Source organism: Aspergillus undulatus (genome assembly GCF_047715775.1).
Source record: "Aspergillus undulatus strain CBS 261.88 unplaced genomic scaffold BDV17scaffold_16, whole genome shotgun sequence".
In the NCBI taxonomy this organism is placed as follows: Eukaryota; Fungi; Ascomycota; class Eurotiomycetes; order Eurotiales; family Aspergillaceae; genus Aspergillus; species Aspergillus undulatus.
Window position 1 is genome coordinate 185,944 of NW_027396620.1, and position 22,517 is coordinate 208,460.

At 52.0% G+C, this 22,517-nt stretch overlaps 10 protein-coding genes across 10 annotated transcripts; 5 read left to right on the top strand and 5 right to left on the bottom strand.

Moving 5' to 3' along the window:
• Positions 1–644: 644 nt before the first annotated feature.
• On the top strand, positions 645–1,305 carry BDV17DRAFT_290080 (GPI anchored serine-threonine rich protein; the record flags this gene model as incomplete). Its single annotated transcript, XM_073761817.1, has 3 exons — positions 645–775; positions 858–956; positions 1,032–1,305. 3 exons carry the CDS (start codon positions 645–647, stop codon positions 1,303–1,305), a joined length of 504 nt encoding a protein of 167 aa, XP_073616933.1.
• A 1,871-nt stretch (positions 1,306–3,176) lies between these two features.
• Positions 3,177–6,952, top strand: BDV17DRAFT_280973 (uncharacterized protein; the record flags this gene model as incomplete). Its single annotated transcript, XM_073759957.1, has 5 exons — positions 3,177–5,145; positions 5,645–6,041; positions 6,121–6,178; positions 6,332–6,496; positions 6,641–6,952. The coding sequence occupies 5 exons, from the start codon at positions 3,177–3,179 to the stop codon at positions 6,950–6,952; spliced, it is 2,901 nt and encodes a 966-aa protein (XP_073616934.1).
• A 46-nt stretch (positions 6,953–6,998) lies between these two features.
• BDV17DRAFT_259864 (uncharacterized protein) lies at positions 6,999–9,060 on the bottom strand. Its single transcript, XM_073757480.1, has one exon. It carries the CDS (start codon positions 8,645–8,647, stop codon positions 7,130–7,132), a length of 1,518 nt encoding a protein of 505 aa, XP_073616935.1. The 5' UTR covers positions 8,648–9,060; the 3' UTR covers positions 6,999–7,129.
• On the top strand, positions 8,908–10,738 carry BDV17DRAFT_48733 (WD40 repeat domain-containing protein). Its single transcript, XM_073764616.1, has 4 exons — positions 8,908–9,129; positions 9,202–9,223; positions 9,269–9,764; positions 9,810–10,738. The coding sequence occupies exons 1-4, from the start codon at positions 9,108–9,110 to the stop codon at positions 10,446–10,448; spliced, it is 1,179 nt and encodes a 392-aa protein (XP_073616936.1). The 5' UTR covers positions 8,908–9,107; the 3' UTR covers positions 10,449–10,738.
• Positions 10,738–11,729, bottom strand: BDV17DRAFT_48736 (putative vacuolar transporter chaperon Vtc1). The gene is made up of 2 exons (XM_073764617.1): positions 11,465–11,729; positions 10,738–11,365 (listed from the first exon to the last, which is right to left on the bottom strand). The coding sequence occupies exons 1-2, from the start codon at positions 11,496–11,498 to the stop codon at positions 11,028–11,030; spliced, it is 372 nt and encodes a 123-aa protein (XP_073616937.1). The 5' UTR covers positions 11,499–11,729; the 3' UTR covers positions 10,738–11,027.
• A 364-nt stretch (positions 11,730–12,093) lies between these two features.
• On the top strand, positions 12,094–13,181 carry BDV17DRAFT_259877 (dynein light chain Tctex-type family protein). The gene is made up of 4 exons (XM_073757481.1): positions 12,094–12,327; positions 12,415–12,453; positions 12,547–12,621; positions 12,687–13,181. Exons 1-4 carry the CDS (start codon positions 12,304–12,306, stop codon positions 12,969–12,971), a joined length of 423 nt encoding a protein of 140 aa, XP_073616938.1. The 5' UTR covers positions 12,094–12,303; the 3' UTR covers positions 12,972–13,181.
• BDV17DRAFT_48817 (glycoside hydrolase superfamily) lies at positions 13,022–14,557 on the bottom strand. The gene has a single exon (XM_073764619.1). The coding sequence runs from the start codon at positions 14,391–14,393 to the stop codon at positions 13,197–13,199; it is 1,197 nt and encodes a 398-aa protein (XP_073616939.1). The 5' UTR covers positions 14,394–14,557; the 3' UTR covers positions 13,022–13,196.
• Positions 14,558–15,072: 515 nt separating this feature from the next.
• Positions 15,073–16,667, bottom strand: BDV17DRAFT_48815 (SUR7/PalI family protein). The gene is made up of 2 exons (XM_073764618.1): positions 15,799–16,667; positions 15,073–15,751 (listed from the first exon to the last, which is right to left on the bottom strand). Exons 1-2 carry the CDS (start codon positions 16,202–16,204, stop codon positions 15,171–15,173), a joined length of 987 nt encoding a protein of 328 aa, XP_073616940.1. The 5' UTR covers positions 16,205–16,667; the 3' UTR covers positions 15,073–15,170.
• A 108-nt stretch (positions 16,668–16,775) lies between these two features.
• Positions 16,776–18,732, top strand: BDV17DRAFT_259883 (PI-PLC domain-containing protein). The gene is made up of 3 exons (XM_073757482.1): positions 16,776–17,735; positions 17,785–18,384; positions 18,438–18,732. The coding sequence occupies exons 1-3, from the start codon at positions 17,132–17,134 to the stop codon at positions 18,653–18,655; spliced, it is 1,422 nt and encodes a 473-aa protein (XP_073616941.1). The 5' UTR covers positions 16,776–17,131; the 3' UTR covers positions 18,656–18,732.
• Positions 18,733–18,793: 61 nt separating this feature from the next.
• On the bottom strand, positions 18,794–20,697 carry BDV17DRAFT_280980 (FAD-binding oxidoreductase; the record flags this gene model as incomplete). Its single annotated transcript, XM_073759958.1, has 6 exons — positions 18,794–19,068; positions 19,169–19,396; positions 19,460–19,898; positions 20,013–20,049; positions 20,103–20,389; positions 20,602–20,697. 6 exons carry the CDS (start codon positions 20,695–20,697, stop codon positions 18,794–18,796), a joined length of 1,362 nt encoding a protein of 453 aa, XP_073616942.1.
• Between the last annotated feature and the right edge of the window lie 1,820 nt (positions 20,698–22,517).

Below are 22,517 nucleotides of genomic sequence, written 5' to 3' on the forward strand. Positions count from 1 at the left end.
GTGCCCAAAGTTTGGCGCATTCTCATTTGGTTTCAGGATAGTACGGTCTACCGAGCAGCTGTTGTTCTTGTGGGTTTTCTAGATGGCATTGTCAACGATCATGTAAGTGGTAGAATCTGCATTGTGCAGCGCCGGGACCCCTGCTTGGTCTATATATAACTGGGGTCTGCGCATGTATGTGACACCTGCAAACCAGCTCAGGGCCGGATGCAACGTAACCTCTTGTCGAAGAAAACCGTAAGACACAGATATATTCTTGCCCGGATGATCTGACGTCCATTTGGTGGCTGATATAATTCTCCCAGAGCGTGCTTAGCTTCATGCACAATGCCATTCTCAATATTGCCCCATCGTGCTCTATACAGAAATAGCTTCAGACGGAAATGATATTTGGCATTTGAGGGTCCGGGCCCCGGCCTGCCTGACCTCCTTTTCGGTGTTACCCTGCTGCTGGTTCCTGTGTTATCTATGAATTGCTCTTCCCTGGCAGTCGAATCCCGGAGTCTGTTCTCTTCTTTGCTTGCCTTTACTTCGATCCTCACCTCCCTCCATCCAGTCTCTCTCATCTTCTTTGAGGTACAACGTTATCGACTTTGTAAGTTGCACCTAGTCATCTCACACTTATCCAAGAGATCAAGATCAGAATGCGGGTCCTTCCTACCCTCTCTCTCCTCGCCACCGCGGCCGTCTCTGTCCTCGCACAGCAGACCGAAACGTCCACTGCCCCTGGCACTCAATCCACGAGTGATAGTGACAGCGACTGTCCTGCCCAAAAGTATGTCCTCGAAACCAACATCAACATCCTCTCTATATCCTCAACCCACCCAACGCTAGCTAACCAACACAAAACAATCCAGCATCCTCGACGCCTGCGTGGATTCCATCTCAGGCCAGCTCGATGACTGCGGCGCAAACGAATGGGATTGTCTGTGCACGCAGACTGAAAATCTGTTGACGTACGTATCTCCTCCCACCCCTCCCTTTGCGCTCCAGCCCTTTCGACATAACGCTAACTTGCTATGCATGAAAAGCTGCTACAACAACTGCCCCAATGACCCAGCCCGCTACGGCATCAACCAACAGCGTACCTCCTACTGCAACGCGGCGGACCAGCTGTCCACGACCACGACGAGCACTTCGGCGACTACCACCAGCGCGCGGACATCGACGGCTACTGAGACTGAGAGTGCGACGAGCACGAGCGACGGGGCTGCGGTATCGGAGACGGCGGATGATAGGGCTGGGAGACTAGAGGTTGGACTTGGGGTTGGTTTGGGCTTGGCTGCTATGGGTGTGCTTGTATAGGATGGCACTGGAGCAGAGAGTCAAGGACTTGGAGAGGTTTCAGGGACTGGAGTTGAGTGGGGAGAGATGGGTTATAAGATGGAGGTAATACTTGACGTTGAGGTTACCTGGCTTAATATTGGGCTAATATAATGAGTGATCAAGATGGGAATTTTTGAGACGTTGAAATTTCCTTGGCTGGAGATAAAAGGGTCTGAGTAGAACCCCGGATTTGCGAAATGATCTGATGCCCTTGATTACCTATGAATCTTTGGGGCTGCTAGCAGTTTAAAAGTGAAACTCATACTTACCCTTCACTATGCGAATGCAACAGTCCGTCGGCGAATATAGCTCAGTGCGACACGCGCCCTCTGGATAGCTTAGCTCGACCATCAGCGACCCAATTTTTAGTAGAACGCCACCGCCAACGTCCAGCCTGCCTATTGGTGAGCTACCGAGTGCATGGCAACTGGCCTTGGACAACGATGCGCATCAGCTAAACGGCTGCGAGGCTGGAATCCAGGTGGTAAATGCAGTCGAAGACCTATTAGGGCTGTTGTATCTACTCTGTGTCTTCAACACTGGAGGATCAGGGACTTTCGAAGATCTCCGGAAGCAGCGTAGTGAGGTTCTGTACCAGGAGTTAATCTGCGTGCCAAGTGATTAGCATGGTTGGTGAATCGTGATGGTGGCCGGGCGAGCTGCTAATGAAATGGAGACGAGACGGGTACGTAAACCTGGGGTGATGTAAGGACAATTGATTGTCTTGCAGGGCCAATATGGGGCCATGTGAGAGGAACCCTGGTAGAGTATATCAATGAAGGTCTAGAGAATAGTAGTAGCGAACAGTTCATAGAATAGTAGTGTGAGTAGTGAAGCATGAGGTCATTCCGTCGTGATGAAGACTGGCCGACCAGTCCAGACTGTGTCTACTGGATTTGACGTGTCAGGAATCTGCTCTTTGCTGCTCTTTGTATGCTGGCGCCTCCCAATCAGCGCCCTCTGCTGCTCCCCGAGTCGTTTCTGCCTCGTCACCTCCTGCCTGTCCCCGTCTCAGTCTCGACTCTCTTCCCAACTTCCCAAGTCCCTCTCCCCCGTTCCCTCTCCTTCTCTCTGCTTCCTCCTCATACTTCCCTTATCCCCCCCCCAAATTCCATCTTCCAACTCCCCCATCTCATCCAGTCCCTGGACGGACTTCTCGACTCCTTTTTTTCTATCGCCGCTGCCTGTTCCTATCTATTCTGTTATTAATAGATTTCTTCTTCCGCCACCGTTCCCCTCACAAGCCGTGGATCCGGTGTGCTTCCCTGATTATTCCCTGCTTTCCCGGCTGCATGTGTTGAGGTTCCTATCCTGTACTCTCCGACTCTACACTATCCTTACCTCGCCTGCTTGTCCTCTTGTCTGTTTCGCCCCTTCTGCTGTTACCTTTTGCTGCTGTGTTTTTTTCGATCTTGCTTTACAATATAATACCTTTATTCCACCTGTATCGCTTTGATCCCGTTGGGCCGCTGCTCCTTCTCACCCCTTGCTGCCTTGTCTGCTGTTTGCCGCCGGTCGCAAACGACGCCCGACTACTGATCAGCGCCAAACGCTCACTTGCTTGGGCATTGCACGCCTCATCCTTAACCTTTTCTCCGATCTACTGCGCATTTCGCGTGCACCGGTGCATCGCTTGACGCTCGCCGAATAATCTTATTTATTTTACCTTTTTTTTAACTTTCGCTGTCCCTCTCCCTCTTCCTTCTGAGACAGGTCGTGTCGCATCGCATCCCTGCATTGCTACCACCCTGGATCGCTCTCTTCCCCAGAACAACTCGCATGGCATGTTTCGACTGCTCCCTTGGTCCTCTTCTATAGGGGGGGATAAGGTAATGACCGAAAAGGTCAAGATGCTCGCCACCACGCCTCATTGCGCTCCTCCGGGTGCCAACGGCTTTGACGGCTTTGCGCTGCCCCCGATGAAGCGCAAGCGATCCAACTCTAGCGATTCAACTCCTGCTCGAGAGGCACCGGTCGCAACAAAGCTGCGGACAGATGATGCGCCTGCAAAGCAAACATCCTTTCAGCAGCCCCCTCATGCGCCACCTGCGACCAAAGACGACGCAGGGATCATGCCAACGGAACCTTTGGCCGACCAGACTTCCGAGCGCGCCCAACTTTCGCCACCATCAAAATGCGACCAGGGTAACTCTGATCCGTCGGCACCGTCGCGCGACCAGAAGGTTGCGGCGCGCAAGGTTGATGTAGGGAAACTACGCGAAACCTTGGAAGCCCAGTTGAGCCTTGAGGTGTTGCTGAAGCACAACGAACTTCGCTTGATCGACCAGGAGATCGCCAAATGTCAAGTCGCTTTGGAACAACTGCGCCGATGCGCGGAAATCCCCTATCCTGGATCTCAGACCGCTGGTCCGTCGCAGTCTGTCAGCAACGGAACAGGAATGTCGGTGTGGGCTCCTGGAAATGGACCTGCATCGGTATCTCCAGCACCATGGGGTGTTGTAAATGGTCCCTACACGCGCCACTATTCTCGATGGCTGCTGCCTGATCCTCGTTTTGATGGAGGCGAAGTCGAGCCTGCAACACCCATGGGCTTCGGCGCCACGACTCCTATGGAGGGTCGCTCGACGCGCGGAAACCCTATCGATACTGCCTACCTAGCCGGCAAATCTACAAGGCCTTCACGGGGTTCTACTGGGACGAAGCTTCAGTCTTTGCCCAGCGGCTACCCGGCTCCAAAGGAAAGAGCTGGCCCTATGATCATCCGACGAAAATCGGATGGTGTTCTTGTCAAACTAGTCTGCCTGGATTGCCGGAGGGACAACTTCTCCAGCACTCAAGGCTTTATCAACCATTGTCGAATCGCCCATAACCGCAACTTTGCTAGCCACGACGCGGCCGCTGTCGCATCTGGGGAGCCTATCGAAGTGGATGACGCTGGCGCTGTTGTCGGTGGCAAGAATGAGCCTTCAACCGCAGCAGTCACGCCCGGTTTCGTCCATCCTTTGATTCGCTCTGCCCATGCTATTGAATCCACGCCTCGAACGCCCTCTACCTCTGAGCCATCCAAGCGGTCGTCGAAACAGAGCTCCCCTACGGTGGAAACACCTGGACCTGCGCCATCAGGACCGAAGACTCCGAATGTTAAAGTCTCAAATGACGCATTCACTGCTTCAGATGACACCCCTCACCTATCATCTCTGATGAAGCTCAAAGGTGTCGGGCTTGACCTTGGCCAGTTGGTCGGCGACGCAAAGACTACAGTTGATCTTGACGACTACTCCTCAGAGGAGGGCGAGTCGGAGTCCGAACCGGTGACCCCGTCCACGGCAGCAAGGCCGAACAAACCGCTCGCCGCTGGGCGACAGCCAATGCGAACAACAGCTTCGCAGACTGCCTCTGAGCGCCCTGACGGTCACAAAGGCGTCGAAAGACCTAGCAAGCCACCGGTGTTGCAAACGCTGACGCCTACACGGCCGCCAGTGCCATACCAGTCTCCTTACGCGCCTACTGGTCCTCGGGTGAATGAAGAGCTGCGGGAAGTCGACCTGAGTCCCAATACCGTCGAGTCAAATCAAGCTCCTAGTCTCGTGAGCGATGACGATGACTTCGAGGCGGCATCCGATTCAGACAGCCCCGGCCCTTGCTCATCCGAGCCAGAAGATGGGGACGATTTCAGTCTCATTGACGTCGAAGACGACGACGCAACCCGCTCAACCACCACTAGCGACCCTAAGGACGTTGGTCTAGGCAGCGCCGCCAAACCTCTGAAACATGGCAACATGAAGAAAGGACAGTACATCTCGCCATCCGTTGTCCCGATAAACCGGGGCAAAGACGAGAAGCGCGTGAGTTTTGTCAGTCCCAGCTCAAGCCCGGACAAGAGCAAGAAGGACGGAGGTAGCGGGCGATCTCCCGAACGATAAAGATAGATTTATTGATATTATTTGAAGATCGAGCCAGTTGCGTGGAAATCTGGCCAGGCCTGCTTGTTATGCTGTATCTCTTCTCTTCTTTCTGTGTATGAATTGATACGTTAGACCTCACTGGGATTTAGCTCAGTGTTGCAGCTTACATTATTACGACCCATGATGTATTGAATGCGCAGCAGATTGATTCTGAAAAAACATAAATAGTAGAACATCACCAAAAGTTGCCGGAGATGCTGTACAAGTGTGGATCCATCTCTCACGCAGAGCCGCAATCTCTAGCTCCGCTCCGGCGCGCCTAGGCCATGCGCAAATACCAAACCCACGCGCAATCTATATCCATTCCCAACCCATTCCCATCTCAAACACAACAAACCCAATCCCATCATCCATGATCACTAAAAATCAATCAAAAATGGGCGCGGACATAGACCTCTCCCCCCGCACAATAACTCTGTCAACATTCACCACCCTCCTAACCCAATACGACAGCACAGTAAAGCGCATCAGCGCATCCAAGGCCCTGTCTAATTCAAACACCAAAGCCAGATTCAAAAACGGGAAGTCGAAGAGTAAAAAGAATCGAAAGCGCGCTGCGGATGCTGCTGAAGATGCAGATGAAGATGAAGATTCGTTGAGCTCCGACACGCAGAATCAGATCGCCGTCCAGGTTCGCCAGTTTCAGGATCTGGATGAGTGGCGGTATGGCATTTTGCCTGAGATTCTGAGAGATCGGCGGGAGGGGAGGGAAGAAGAGGGCAATAGGGAGGGCGCAGAGTCAGGGTATCTCTCAAAGGACGAAGCTCTCAAGTTGATGGAGTGGAAGTTGTATGCCCAGTGAACCCTTTTCACCTATCTATCTACTCACCTCACAATTAAATATATGGATGGCTAACAATAGCACCAGAAAACACGGCATGAACCGCCCAACCCTCATGGGCATCCTGAAATCAAACCGGGAGCAGGTAATCCGGGATGCGACGAGTCGCGCCTTTGACTATTTATCTTCATCTCTCCCTTCATCCTCATCCAAATCGCAATCTCAAGATCACGATTCCGACGACAAAGAAGAAGATGAAGAGGAAAAGGCCCAAGACGAATTCTGAGTCCTCCAAAAGACGCTCGAGAAACTCACCGTTCCAGTTCGCGGCGTCGGTCCCGCTACGGCGTCGTTGATTCTGTCGATTGCGGAGCCGTATCGCGTGCCGTTTCACTCTGATGATGTTTATCTTTGGCTTTGTGTTGGTGTTTATCCGGAGCCGTGTTCTGGGCCTTCTGAAAATGTTCCTGAAGAGGGGGAGGAGGAAGGGCAGAGTGAAGAAGAAGAGGCAGACGAAGACGAAAAGAAAGAAGCCGATACCCAGGAGCAAGAAAAGAACCCCCCCAAATCAAAACCCCGCCGCAAAGACGAAACTCTCGGAAAAAAGAAAGCTATGGCGCGAAAGGACGGGGCGAAGCCTAGCAAGGGGGTTCGACCGAACGGGGTGCTGAATGTCAAGTATAACCTGCCCGAGTATAGACGGCTTTGGGGCGTTGTGCGGAGATTGAGGGATAGGTTGAATGCGGAGGCGAGGAGGGAAGGTGCGCAGGAGGTTTCTTGTGTTGATGTTGAGAAGGTTGCGTTGGTTGTCAGGCATTATCAGATTGGGCGGGCTGGGGAGATTGATGAGCCGACGTCTGAGGAGGGAGAAAACGAACATGAAGGAAAGAGGAAAAAGAGGAAGAAGGTAGATCACTGATTTAGATGTATCTACACTACTGTACGAGAGCAGACGCAACATGTATAATGGTTACAGCCTCATTTGATTTGTGGTATAGAGATGGCAATAGGCCTTTCAGTATCATAAACATAAGCTATATAAATACATGACTCCTCGCTATGCAACCGTAAAAAAATGCAATGGGTATCTCAATGGTTACCCCCGTGACAATTCTGCTTCCATCATCTGGGCTAGCTCATCGTCATCGATGGCGGGTGAATGGGAGGTGCGAGTGCACCTGGACGGGTCGTTTCCGGCTGGTAGCCAGCTGTACTTTTTGCTTCGTAGCGACTGGAGGGTTGCTGCAGAAGGGTCTGGCTCTGATGGTGGAGTAGGCGGAGCTTCGTGTTCTTCGGTTAGGTCTATAGTGACGCTTTGATATTGATGTTCAGGATTAGAGTGTTGTGTCGCTGTAGAGGCGGGAGGTTTGTTGCTGCCAGGCGGACATGAGTGTACCGAGGATTGCAGGGCGCTATTTCCATTTTGTACTAAGTCGAACTGTCTCTGCACGGGAGCTGCTCGCACTGGAAATGGTTCATGAGGCGGCTTGTACCCGGCTGGAATGGAGGCAACGATGGGTTGTTTACCCGCTTTGAGTTCGTACAGGAGATTGTTGTATAAGGTGCTGACGGCGTGGAGCTTGTTTCTCCAGTCCGCTGCCTCCTTCACGCACTCTTCAATCCGAGCCTGGCGCCTGGACGATACACGCCGGAGCGTCACATTCTCTTCACGAAGCACCTGCTCTGGACATTTCCCCTCGTCGTTTAGTGTCGCATATTGCAATAGTGACTTCTTGTGCTGGTCCCGTTCGCGTGTGACTTGAGCAAGTCTAGCCTGCAAATTCAGAATCTCACGGTCTTGGTCCGTTAATCCTACAGCAACACTCTTCACATGGATACCCGGTGACGAAGGAAGATAGCCAAGAGGGCCTTCCGATACTGAGTATGGGGAGCTATACTCTGGCTGTTTTCCGACCTGCAGAATTTCACGTATATTGCTGGAAAGAATGTCCTGATCATCCAGAAGAAAACGTTCCCTTGTCGAATCGCTTGTCTTGGGTGGGCTCAACGTAGGCTGAATTGTTGCCTCTTCAAAGTTGGGTAGCGGATCATCAGGGCACGGCAAAGGTAGGTCGGATCCGTTTCCGAATAAATTGTCAAACGTGTCAAAGAAAGAGGCTGGAGATTCGTGGGTCGAATCGGTAGTGAGCGACGGCGCTTCGCTAGGAGAATCCAAGCGCTGCCGTTTTCCAGGCGGCAAGTCTTGTGAGTCCGCGGTTCGTTTGCGAGAGAAGGCAGACTCGAGCTCTGGGATCGCGGAATCGAACAAAGGGTCATACGAATCATCATGCAGACCAAATATATCGAGTGATTGTGGGTCGCATTCGACGTCCGTGGTATGTACGCCGACATTGTGTTTGACGTTCTCGCCGTCTGCCTGATCTATGCCGTCATGGCAGCCAGCAGGGTTGATCACTTCATGGTCACCGGAACAGTGCTGTTCCTTATCCTGTAGGGTGCTATCCCCCAGCTGAAATCCAGGGAAAGGTGTAAGCCCCAGATCATTCATGTGCAAATGAGAAAGATCCATAAGAGCGGAAGGCTCTTGAGGATTGGGAAAGCGGGTAGAGGACCTGAGGGAGGTAGAATTACCTTCAACCACGTCTCTATTCATCGCTCAGCCTGTCACAACAGGATATATTCAAACGCGCTCTTTTCCCTTTGTTTTTGATCAAAACTCCGTCATCCCTACCTGTCTCTCAGTTGACTCTTGACGTCCAACAGATAGCCACACTGATAACAGTATGCCTATCAGCGACGTGGTCGTCTAACTCACAGTGAGATCATGAAATAGACAGCGTGTCAAGACCTCCTGCAAGTTTTTGAGATGATGAACCGATAGAGATCGGATGGAGGGTTGTTTTGAGATGACAGGCAGGGATCGAGTCATCCAAAAGGTACTTTTTCGCACCGCTTGGTTGACCGCTCACGTGTTCACAGCCAGGACAGGCACAATTTGGGCCCCCCTCAGGCATAAATCCGGCAGGATCCCAATCGTCTCCCTCCAACACTTAGTTGAAAGAGGAGACCGTCACTCGCCCTTAGCTTTCTAGCCTCTGAAGCCGACAATCAATATGAGTGTTATCCTATGCACTGGTGAGTGTTGCTTGTACCTGCGCGACGGTTGAGGGTCTGGAGAGCAGCTGAATTGATTCCGTCTCATGTCAGCCGGCTATGACCATACTATTCGGTGAGTTATCTTCGCCTTAAGTATTACAGTGTCTAATCTTGCTAGCTTCTGGGAGGCGCTATCTGGCATCTGCTCGCGGACCATACAACATCCCGACTCCCAAGTAAACCGCCTCTGCATCACACCTGACAAACGACTTCTCGCCGTTGCCGGCTTCAATACTGTGAAACTATACGACATCAAGTCTACGAATCCGAATGCTGTAGTTACTTTTGAAGGTCACACAAGCAACATAACCGGCGTCGCATTCCACTGTGAAGGGAAGTGGATGGTCACTAGCTCTGAAGACGGCACAGTAAAAGTATGGGACACAAGGTCAGGCCATATTCAGCGCAACTATGCGCACAAGGCTCCAGTGAATGACGTCGTCATACACCCGAACCAGGGAGAACTAATTAGCGGTGACCGCGCTGGTATTGTCCGTGTATGGGATCTCGGAGAGAGTGTCTGCACGCATCAATTGATTCCAGAGGATGATGTTGCTGTTCACAGCGTGAGCGTCGCCAGTGATGGATCCCTATTATGTGCAGGAAACAAGAAGGTACGGCTCTTTTGCAGGTGCTTACATAGTCGCTAACCCCGCTAGGGAAACGTGTATATCTGGCGAATGATTCAAGAGGCTGAAGTCACTCGCATCGTACCTGTTTGCACCTTCCAAGCTCATAAGGACTACCTCACCCGTGTCCTCCTCTCGCCCGATGTCAAACACCTGGCGACATGCTCCGCAGACCATACGGCGAAAGTATGGAATCTCGACCAAGACTACCCTCCCGCAAGAATGGCAATTGCGGCGGCCGCCCGATCGAAACTCAAGTCCCCACCTACGGACAAAAACCCGGCGTCTCTTTCTCCTGGTGGCACAGAGAACCAAAGCAACTCCCTGCAATTCGAGAAAGACAGAGCCGATAGCATTCCCTTCCATTTGCTCAACGGGACACCGCCTGTCAACAATGTTGAGCCGCCACAAGCATTTCCCGTGCAGCCCGACGGCCCGCCTATGGACCCAAATACAGGCACACTCTTTCTAGAAACAACTCTGGCAAATCATCAACGATGGGTCTGGGATTGTGCATTCTCGGCGGATTCTGCGTACTTAGTCACCGTGTCCAGTGACCACTACGCGCGCCTTTGGGAGCTTGCGTCGGGCCAAATCATCCGTCAGTACAGTGGACATCATCGAGGGGCTGTTTGTGTGGCATTGAATGATTACTCTGAGCCTCGTTAACTCCCGCGGAACTGATTGATTTTCACTATTTTTGTTCTAGTATGCTTGATATGGGTTAGCATGGCGCCTGGGTTGGAGGCTGGTCTGCCAATATCTTGGAGTTCAGGACGAGAATCATTACGACTGTCAAATTTTCCTTCGAGTATTTGTTTGATGTTCTCACGCAGCGCTGCGGCTTCTGGTAAGCGTAACAGCGATGTAATAGGTATAGTTAGTGTTGTTTATCCATTTGGCATTTACTGATATCGAGAATGGCTTTGCTGAACGATAAGAACATATGCTCATTGAATGCATCCAAACACAACGCCGTAGTACAGTAATCTGAGCAAAAATATCTAAGCCATGAACATTACCAGACAATAGCGTTAGCAGCACCGTTCAACCATAAACGTCACGACTCGAGTCGACCCGAGGCGATAATATACACGCCATATCCATGTAAACGTAGCCAACGGGCAAAGGTCGACAGTAACCAAAAGTTTATGTCCCCACACGCAAGTATGCCGCATGGTCATGCAGCCATCCATGCATGCAACATCCACCCACTAAATCTTCGAATTGTATACCCTCCCCTTACTCTTACTCCTGGAGCATCCGCAAAACGAAGTTGACAACAACAGCAGCAAGCAACGAGATCGCAAGAATAGTCGGCCCAAACCGATCATCGATCCCGCTCTGCCCGCGTTTCCGAATACTCTGCGCGCGCCAGTGGAATGTGACCAGGGCGTAGATCATCGCGGCCATGGCAATGACGGTGAAGAGGCCCGCGGAGATGCGGCCGATGCGGTCGCCGAAGTTGAGAAGGCCCACAGCGAGCCCGCCCAGGATGACGGTGAAGTTGAGCCAGCTGAGGAAGGTTCGTTCGTTGGCGAAGAAGACTTTGGGCTCGACGCGGGTTGGGAGGGCGATGCGCTTGCCTGTAGGGTTGGGTTGATGGTTAGACTGATTCGTATGTTTAGGGTGGTGGGGGAGGGAGGGGAAGGATTTTGCTGCATCAGTTGGGTATAGGGACGGACCTGGAGCGGTTTGGAGGAGTGGCTGGCTAGACATTGGTGCGGGGTGAGGAGGTGAGCTAGATAGTTGGGGTAGATAGGTGAGGTCAAGTTGAGCTGGATGAGCTTGATTGGAGGTGGCAGGTAAGTGAAATGTTGTAAAAATATGCAGGAGAAGAGACTGTCAGAATAAATACGGTACAGATTCGGGCCTGGTGCGTCTCGCCAAGCTAAGAGATCTCAGTAGTGACTGGACTTCCAAAGGCTTGAGCCGTGGTGGGCATACCAGATGGGGCCGGCCGCGATGCCATCACGGATTCGGCCGTAGTGGCTCTTCTGCCGCCGTTAGCCGCCTGCAGCCACCCACGTGCCCGGTTCGAGCTCTGTGTATGGACTGCCTGAGGCGCGGGGCGGATCATCGTAGCGCCGCCACCGATACTTGCGACAAGCGCTAAAGCCTAACTCCGGCCCTCAGCGTTGCCTCCGGCTCGATTGGGTATAGTGTGGGACGGCTTGACCAGGGAGCCAACCAACAATCGCGAGTCGCGTTCATAAGCACTTGAGTCTGTCAACAAGAACTGGATCTCACTCCTTGTCAAGCACCTTTGTCAATCCTTGTTATCTCATCCTGCATAACGCCATAACCCCTTTTCCCGGTAAGTGCGATCTTTCTTCCCCAGATTTGTCGTCATTCGTCGCCGGTGTCGGTCCACATTCCTCCCCCACAGTCTGGCTTTGGTTCTGCCCACAACCTTCACCGGACAACGTCACATCCCGAGTCGACTCGATATACTTACTGACAAGTCGTTGCAGAACAGTCAACGACAACCACAAAAATCCTTCAAACGAACATCCCACACACAATGGCCGTCGAGTCCGCTCCTACTGTACGTGGCTTCAGTGGCACCAGTGCATCATGCACGCGCGCAACCGACCGAAAAACGACTTTGATCGCTAACGCTGCTCTCATCTAGCCCGTCCCCATCGCGGAGTTGACCAAGATTGCTACAGAGGTGCGTTCCCAGCCATCGATGGGCGCTGGACCGGGCACCAAATACTACTGAGCTGGCCGCATCTCGAAACGCCGGCTAACTTGATACAATCAGGCCTGCGACACCGCGCTCGGACAAGCCGACGGATACGAGCACGAGAAGGTCGGAACATGGAACTCTGAGATCATTGTACGTCTGAACACAACAACTGCAGCATACCGACAAAATCTGTTCTAACGGGTCATGTGTGATAGAACGGCATCCTCAAGGCCCTTATTACCGCCACCACACCTTCCACACCCTCTACTCCCCCTCCATTCCGCTTCACCGTGAACAGTACCATTGTGCAACAAGGCCTGATCGACAAGGGTGCTGCAGCGGACGGCTCTGCGGCCAACACCGGAAAGCGCGGCATGCACTCTGCCTCTGGAGCTTACTGGGATGTCAACCGCGATGGGATGTGGACGTTCAAGTACCCAGGCGCTGACGCCAAGGGGCTGGACGTTGTTGTCAGCGTGACATGGTTCGCACTGGGCTGATCCAAATGAAGATGAAAAATAAAATACCTATCTGTCATTTTTACCATATGGGCCTAGACGCGTTGATCATTGATTTATTTTTTTTTTATGTTGGAGCACGGTGCAATGTCGACGCCAGCTTTCTTATGCTACCTATACGCTTCGTATATCTACCATGGCCATATACCACAGCAAGCAAGGAACAACTTCTCATACACATTGAACCCTCGATTACTCAAAGGACTGTCAGTCACTAAAGAACCCCAACTCAACGAACCTTCCAAAACTCCAATAATCCCTCTTCCTCCCCTCCCCATCAACTGTATCATTCCCCTCAAACCTCGCAGCCCAATACGCACTCCCCTGCATAAACTCCTCCCAAATCCCCAGCCCCGCCTTGACATTGCTCTCCCTCAACTCAAGCGAGTTGTTGTACGCCGTCTGGATCGACCACTCCCCAATAAAAACTGGAACAACTCCATCGCCTGATTTCGCCTCCCCATCAGACCGCATATACCCCGGCAGATTCTCCGCCGTGACATTCCGCCCCTCGAAATAGTAATTGTGCATATCGAACACCACGTTATCATCCACCGTAAAATTCGCTCCCCAATACGAGGGAAGTTTGAAACTCTGCAGCGCAACGGGGATACTTATCCCCAGTTCCAACCTCCCCTCCCATTCCCTAACACGGCCCAGAACAGCCTTCCAGAATCGCAGTATATACCCCGCCGCCTCATCCGAGACCGCACTCGGCGTCCCGAAAGCGGTCATACCAAGATCAGAATCCTTATTCCGATCCGTTGGCTCGTTCATCGGTTCGATTGTGAATGACCTTGGATTCGAAGAAGTAGACACGAAGTGCACGACTTGATCGATGACATCCAGACTCTGGTCCCATGCTGTGGCGTTAAAGAACCACCCCCAGTTCCCCTGTTTCTCACCGATATCCAGCCCGTTAATCCCGCCGGGGAGGGAGTGGACATCGAGCATGATGTGCATATCATACTTATTAATCGCGTACTCGGTTATACTTCTTAGGTAGGCCGTTTGGTTCCCACTGTACAATCCCGAGCCTGGGAGGTTAATCCATGCCGCGTAGGTCGTTGGGATGCGGAGGAGGTTTATACCGACGTTGGCGAGAGAGTCGATTGTGGATGTCGTGATCCAGGTTGCGTAGCGGTGTTCCAGGACTGCAGAGCATTGTTGGGGTCCAAGGGTTGTGCATAGGGTCCATTCGTCTGGGGCGGAGGGGGCGTGTGTGGACCAGAATGCTGTGTCCAGCGAGCGTTCTTGGACGAGCCACCCGCCTAGGTTTACGCCTAGGTACTTTTTTGTGAGCCAGGGGGACTCGGACTGGGGGGTGGAGGGGGTGTGTGGGAGGGAGGATGCGAAGGGAGGGAGTAGGAGGAGGGATGTTGTTAGGGCTTTGAGGGGGCGCATGGTGGTCAATGTATGTTGTATAAAGAAGTAGCACAGGGCAGCCCAGTTTGTGTATCTTAAGGCTACGTACAGGAGGTTGTACTGGGCTTATATACGGTTACGGTCAAGAGGGCTATTTCCGAGCTTCAATACCGGAAACTGGACTACACGGTACCCCGAGCTCGAAGTCCCTCAACAGGTGCAAGGGTAAAAGAGCATTCAGAGGTCCACTGTGGAAATGCCGGCAGTGCACTCGTAGTACATGCCGTGCCTTGCACCTTGAAGAAGAGATCAGCCCGAGGATATATTGGCCAAGCGGACGAAGATTAGTCGTATGCTGGCATGAACCAATGGAGGGTTCTGCAGGGGTACGAATCTGGGGTTCGCGTGGGGAAGGGCTCAGACTCCAAGACACCATGCACAGGGTTCAGGGCGCAGGGCCGTATGACGTGGGGACTGACAGCCGTTTTGAGTGCCGATCCTTCGGATTTTCCACGCTTCGGTATGAACTGGCCCGAGTCTGGTTTCGGATGTTCCGAGCATTCTTCATAAATCGCGATATAGTAAAGCAAGTACTTGTATTCATAAGCGTAACGTCGTAAATAGCCAACCGTGTAGTAGTGTACTATAGATACCAATATGTCAAAGCCCACCTACTATCTAAACCGATCTATGCCGCCTCCGAATTTTTTCAAAGGTCTGGAGCCCAATGCCTGTATGACACTTATATATTGATGAGTTTTAAGAATGACTCCTATCGCTGGTATATACAAAATGGATACCAGGATAGCTGAAAATTTATGGGTGCTCCTGTGTGGGACTGCGCGAGTGCGGGCTACCTTTCTCGGTCTCGGGTGTGGCAATACCGGTAGCGGTACCAGTAGAGCCCCCCGGACGATGCTTGAGCTGCTTGCGGGCCTTGCGACCTCCGCAGCAGGCGGCGCAACAAGAACCAAGCTCGACGATGAACGAGAGAAGGTTGAAGGCGGCTGCAATCCACATGAACGCCAACATCCGGCTACCGAGTTCGGCCTTGATATTGAGCTGGTATGAGTCGCCCGCGAAGACGTTTTTGAAGATGATGAACATGACCGTGGCGATTACGGCAGCGACAATGGTAAAAAGAGCGGTTAGAAATGTGATGATAGCGAAAGGAAATGCGCGGCAGAAGATGAAGGTGCGGCGGCGGTGAGCAGGGTGCATCCGGTTGATACCTGCGTCTCCGGAGAGTGATTGCGGTGGGCGCGAGGAGACGGCAAGAGGAGATAGGAAGATGAGGACGAATGAGAGGACTGTTGATGTGATGAAGAGTCCAAACATCCAGTGCGAGGCTTGCCGGGCGAGGTCGAGAGCATCCGTGATATCGGATGGAAGAGCAACTATACGAGTTAGCAATATTCACTAGTGATACGACAGAAAAACATACTGGAAGCTCCCGCAAGCAGCTCGCTCAGGATAATTTGAACTGGGTTAAACCAGTACAATGTTTGCGGCTTGGAACAAAAAGTGATGCCCTCATTGTTGTAACCCTCGCAGAAATTCCACAGCCCAACTTGGTAGAAATCGTGGAGACCGATAGATCGAGCAATACTGTTGATGAAGACGGCATTTGGTACAGATAGAGGAACGATATCAGACATGTCGATTTTCATGAAATATATTTGTCGCAACACAGGCTTGTTGGAGACATTGCCAATAACCACAAGCAATAAAAATATCCAAGCGACTAGGTGAAGGAACGAGCGCAGGATACGGTGTCTGAGGACCTTTCCTCGACTCCGGCCGTAGGCGGGTCGCTCGGAGCTCTTGCGAAAGCGAGGAAGCACCGCCATCCCTGGCCGATGCGAATGGGCGGAAGGATATCAATATTCAAAACTCGGCCAAAGCACGGCTGCGCTAACGGACGCCGGAGGTATAAATATAGAAGTTTAGGACAGAGTCGTGTACGAGGATGGCGGAGTAACAATGAATTGATGTCGAACACAGCTCTCCCTCCGGATGACGTGATACCCAAGAATCGAGAGAGCGAAGAGATAAAAATGACTGGAAGAAGGAAAAGACAGTGGTCGAGAGATGAGATCAGGGAGTGTGAAGTACGTCAGGACCGATCTGAGTTGGGCTGTGGCTGGATGAGAAAAAGGCCAGAAGCTGCGCATCCATCAATAGTCTTGTCAAGCTCTGTCGGGCGCATCCACCCTGGGCCGGCGATGATGAAGCTCGCTGAACTGGCTAGGGATCTTCGGTTGATCTTTTGATCTCTTGGTGAGATTACGAGAGGCAAAGGACCCCGTCGCAGCTGCCCCTTTACTTAGTTGAGCCCCTTACTGTTCCTCTCTGAAACCACTGAAACTAGCCACCGCCGTAGGATGGGTCTCACGTACGGAGTCTCAAGCGACTCCCAAAACGCTACAAATAGGTGGTACCCTGTACTCAGAGGAATGTGGCAACCTAACGGGCAGCAAGAGTCCAGACTCAGCGTCTGTTCCAGCAAAGTTTGGTGCTGACAGCCGCGACGTCATCATCGACAAGGCGCTCGCACAGTGAGGCCCATTGGCTCCCAGGGAGAACCGACATCGCCGATCGAGTTCTGCTGGCGCAGCCTAGCGCAGCCACTCTCACTCTTAGCTCTTCCCGTGCTTCTCCTCGGCAATCTGGGTCTGACGTTGGCCGAGTCTGCCATCTTTCGATCTTTTTTGGTTTCTGTTTTGTATCTCTCAGTTCACTCCAGCGTACAGCGTAGTACTGCATCCAGCTTCACCATGAAGCTGACCTGTCTTCTGCCGTTTCTGGCCGTTGGCCGGGTGCTCGCCCAGAACAACGACAACTCCGACAACGATAACGACAACGACAGCGAGACCAATACCAGAACAAATACCAACAATGAACAGGCCATTTCCGAGACCCTCGCTGAGATTGCCAGCTCAATCACCACAACCATCGACGATGCCACCGTCCCGACCGGCAACTACATCACCTACTCTTCCACCATCTATCTCACAACCCACGGCACGGTAATCGGCTCAACGGCCGTCGAAGTGACGGGGACGCCGGGGGCCAACACTTCGACTGCCGCCAACGCAACCGCAACAAGCACTTCCGACACGGTGACTGTCCTCATGGGCGGGCAGACGACCATCACCGGCAATGCCACATCCAACTCAACTCACTCCGCCACCCCAAGCCCGTCTCAAACCCCCGTCGTCAACACCCAGCCCTGCAATGGCTACCCCGAGTTTTGTGACAGGAAATACTCCAACATCACAATGGTTGCTGCCCACAACAGTCCGTTCACAATCCAAGGCAACGTTGCCGCAAACCAAGCGCTCGGGGTGGAATACCAGCTAGACGATGGAATCCGAATGCGTACGCTTCCTTTTTATCAGGTAGTTAGAATTGAGCTGACATTCTATAGTGCAATTCCAGACCCACCTACTTAACGGGACAATGCAGCTCTGCCACACGAGCTGCGATATGCTCAACGCAGGAACGCTCGAGGACTATCTCACTGATGTTGCCACCTGGTTGAGACAACACCCGTACGATGTAATCTCTATCCTCATCGGAAACTATGACTATGTCGACCCTGGCAACTTCACGGCTCCCTTTGAAAACTCCGGCCTGATGGATTTGGTGTTCACACCACCCATGATTCCGATGGGACTAGACGACTGGCCGGCATTGGGCAACATCATTCTCTCCGGAAAGCGAGCGCTCGTCTTCATGGACTACCAGGCCAATCAAACAGCCTACCCCTGGCTGATGGACGAGTTCTCGCAGATGTGGGAGACTCTATTCTCTCCTACCAACCGGGACTTCCCCTGCACCGTGCAGCGCCCGCCTGATCTTGCACCAGCCGATGCCAGGCAGCGGTTGTACATGGCCAACCACAACCTCAATATCGAGTTCAGCATTGCCAACCTTAACCTCCTCATTCCAAACACGGCTCTGCTGAACGAGACCAACGCCGACCACGGCTTCGGTAGTCTGGGTCGGATGGCCGACAACTGCACCAGTAAGTCTCTTGACACGATAGTCTACCTAGGCGTACATTGCTAACTCTGCCAGCTATGTGGAATCGTCCTCCTAACTTCTTGTTGGTTGACTACTATAACGAAGGCAACTTCAACGGATCCGTCTTTGCAGTCGCCGCCGAGATGAACAACGTCACGTACGACCGAAACTCCTGCTGCGGCACCCTATCCGCAGCCTCCAGCCTGGTCCCTGGCGCAATGATGAGCGCAGTGTTCTTCCTCGTCGGAGCTCAGGTTCTTGCTTCGTTCTAGACTTATAAAGCCCGTACTGTACATATGAACTGCTTAAAGATATCTATAATTCACGATGACATGACTGTACAATTGCATCCATATCCGTGGTTTACTGTAAATCAAGATTCTAACTCAAAGTTCAGCATGCTAGCCTACCTACGCCCTACTAACCTTAAACCCTCCAGGAACCTGCGTCTGTAAAACCCCCTCGGGATCATACTCCGCCGCAACGGCGCTCAAAAACTCCAGGTTTTCCTCCCCATAACTCCGTAGCGGGTTCTGGCTCTCCGCCGCATAATTCAAGTACACATACGAATGATCACCGCCCACGGACCTCGCAAAGTCCTCTAGCTCCGCGATAGACGTCTCACCCACCCAGTCGAAGAACGCGCTATCTTCGACATTGTCCCATGCTAGCCAGAGGAGGTCCACTGCATAAATAATCAACCCGTTAGCATTTCACAACTCACATCCGTAATCGTTCACCCAATCCGACGAAAAGAAAAGAAATGAGGGCATGGCATAGCATACAAATATAATTCCCCCCCTCATCCAACCCCAGCACATTCCCACCATTCAGGCGTCCATGCCGCGCAAAGAGCCCCGGCAAAGGCTGAAAGAGGCTGATAATCGACCAGTCCTCGCTCTTGACGACCTTCTTCGCCTCCGCGATCATCCGGTCCTGGATGGAGATTGCCTTGTGCAGGATTGCCGGGGAGTTGGCGAATGTTAGGGTGAAGAAGTTGTTGCTGTGTCCATCTTTAGTTTCTTTCCCCGAACTCCAAGGCTACCGGGGGTTAGGGTGAGGTGAACAAGACATACTGTAACCCACCCTCCGGCTCCAACTCCCCCACAAACTCATCACCCCCCCAAACCGCATGGTACTCGAAACATTCGCCCAATCATAAAACCCCAACTTACCAAACCTTCTCGGAAACTCAATCCCAGCTTCCGTATAAACCAGACTATTCGCAATAACACTCCTTCCGACCTTCGAATTATACGTATAAAGCGGAATCAAACTCCCATACGGATCCTCGTGCACGGTATCCGTGAATTTCACGAGAGCGTCGACTTGTGCATCCACTGTGCTCGCAAGGTCGTAGACGACTACCCCGCCCCAGAATGGGTCTTGCGGGAAAGCTTGGATGTCGAAGCGTGTTACGATGCCGAAGTTGCTGGAGCCGCCTTTTAGGGCTTTGAAGAGGCGGGCGTTATATGTGGCGTTTGCGTGTGTTATTAGCCCGCAGGGGAGGACAATCTATATCATATCAGATCATATCACATCACATCAGTATCACATTATTCAAGCCGGGTATAGCAGCAGGCAAAATCAGATCAGGAACAGAAGGTAGAAAAGGAAAGAAAAGCAAACCTCAAAATCAACAATAGCATCACACGTAAACCCAAACCTAGCAGAATGAAACGAATTCCCACCCCCCGTCACAAACCCCGCAACACCCACAGTCCCACCTCGTTCCCCGGAACCGCAACGCCGTACCCTTTCAGCGTCTCATAAACGCCCTTCCACCGGGCCCCAGGCCCAATACTCGCTGTTTGGTGCTCGGCATTGTACGCTGTACTATTCAGCAGCGAGAGATCGATTGTAACGGCGTACTCGGCGTTCGTGGATCCGATTACTGTGCTATGCCCCCCTGAGCGGATCGCGAAGTGGCATTGGGGGGTGTTGTCGTTTGCGCTGACCAGTGTGGTGAGGGCTAGAGAGACGTCTTGGGCGTTTTGGGGGTTAGACTACGCATGCTGGATAGATGTGCTGATTGTCGAAGCGCCAGTAGCCGGTTAGGGAGGTGTGGTAGGCAGAGGAGGTTGGGTAGAGGGTTTGTGTGCGCAGGGTGATGTTGAGGAGGGCGGTGCACTGTTTTCAATTGTATGCCTTTGCTTAGTATATTTTGCATCTGAATCGGTGAAGGCCAAGGGGGAGTAAGGTAGGCATAGGTACATACACAAGCGGACATCGACCCATCAGCCGGACACGTCCTTAGGCTTGCGAGAAGGGCTCTCTCGAGCACCGAGAGGGCCCTATAGGGACAGATTTTCATGTTGCAATTATAATTGCAATACTATTGCAAGACCAGAGCAGAATGAGTACTAAAAGTTGAGCTGGAGCAATCTGAGATCTCCCCCATCAGCCTCAAACACATGTAATATCCCTCTCGGTCGGGCCGTTATCGCTTTCAGAACAGAACCCCATCGGTTTCCCATCTATCAATGGCCTATGTGCACAGTGCACCATCAAATCTCTCGATGGAGAACCCATCAATCTCCAATCTCATCGCTCGGCACGCCCTAGTTAAATCCTTCCCCCCACCCTCACAATGAGATCCTCGGTACTTTAAGTCGAAGGAGTTAAAAAAGGTGCATAAGCCGCATGGTTAGTTGGGCTTAGTTGCTTTTAGTGTCAGGCTGAAACGGGAAACGGGAGACCGCTGGTTTAGCTGCATTAAGCGGTGCGTCGATCGAGAATGGTTGGGAGGATAATAGACGTTGTATTGGGATTGGTCCGAATAGACCCCGGTATGGTGTGCAGATTGCAGACTTGATAAGGCGTTTCTGAGTCAGTGAGGGGGTCGTCAAGAATGTGAGGTGGGAATAAAGTGAAGGTCGGTTCGAGCTGTGCTTGTGGTGGGTTATCTCACCAGTGCTTAGCCCTAACCCTGCCCAGAATGAACATGCGGGTTCTATGGAGGTTGCGTTGCTGACCTCGTCCTTGTAGTTGGAGGTATGAATATGAATGGAGGCTGTAGATGTTCGTTCGAGCTGCTCTTGTAGTGACACTTGATAAAATGGACTTGATTCGCCGTAATAAAGGGGCTCCTGTTGTTCCTCTCCTTCTCTAACAAAGCCTCTGCTCCTGGAACCTGTATGCTCCGTCTTCCTAATACTACAATCACTCGCTAGCGATTCTAGGCTCCAAGATCGGTAATTTCTGGCTCCGCATAATATAGGGCCTTTCTTTGGTATCCAAGAGGGAGACAAAGTAGATGACATTCAATAGATGGTTGCAGATGAGAAGACCTAGTGATCTCAAGTGGAATTCCAACGGCCACTCGCTCCTTCCTCAGTATACAGAGCATCTCGGTTCTATTCTAGACCTGGAGCATTCATCACCCTGTTCCATCAATATTTCTCTTTCCACGTTGTCAAGGAATATCATACAAATGTGTCATAGCGTCAACCTTCCTCAAACCGTCGAATTGCCGTCCTTCCTAATGATCCCCAGCGTCACAGTGGGCCAGGTACGTAGCAAGAGCTGACCATGGCCATACTATGAGACAATGAGAGATGCTTGAAGATCTATGGCGAAGGCGGTCATCGACTGATTGAGCAGTTGCAACAGCTCGGATGCAGTTTCCTCGTCAAAAAGAAAAAAGAGAAGAAAAGAGAAAGGCAAGAGAGAATGAAAAAACGAGGAGGGGGCCAGTACCGCAATGTCTATGCCTACGTGAAGGCGCTAAAAGCTTAAAATCCCATTGGGCAGGTGCCACTTGTAGAAGTCATGAAGGAACTGTCAAAGACCTGGCAAGACTCAGCTTAGGCCCGGGTGTCTGTACAAGGGAATATAGAGACGTAAGACTAGAGTAGCAGTATGGAATAGACTAGTATTGATGAAGGTTTCAAGCAAAGCTAGAACGCTGTCCAAAGAGTATCAATGGTGGGATGCGAGAATTGACAGGTGCGGTAGGAACATTAAGTTCCAACACAAACTGGGGATGAAGAGAGTAAGCCAAACCATTCCCCTGTATCATGATAGTCATAACTGGCCACATATGTGGCAGGGTATCGTCAATATTCAAGTCAACAAGTACTGCGCAACCCAAGTCGCCGAAAGCACTTCAAAACAATGCAAGGAAAATGTGCT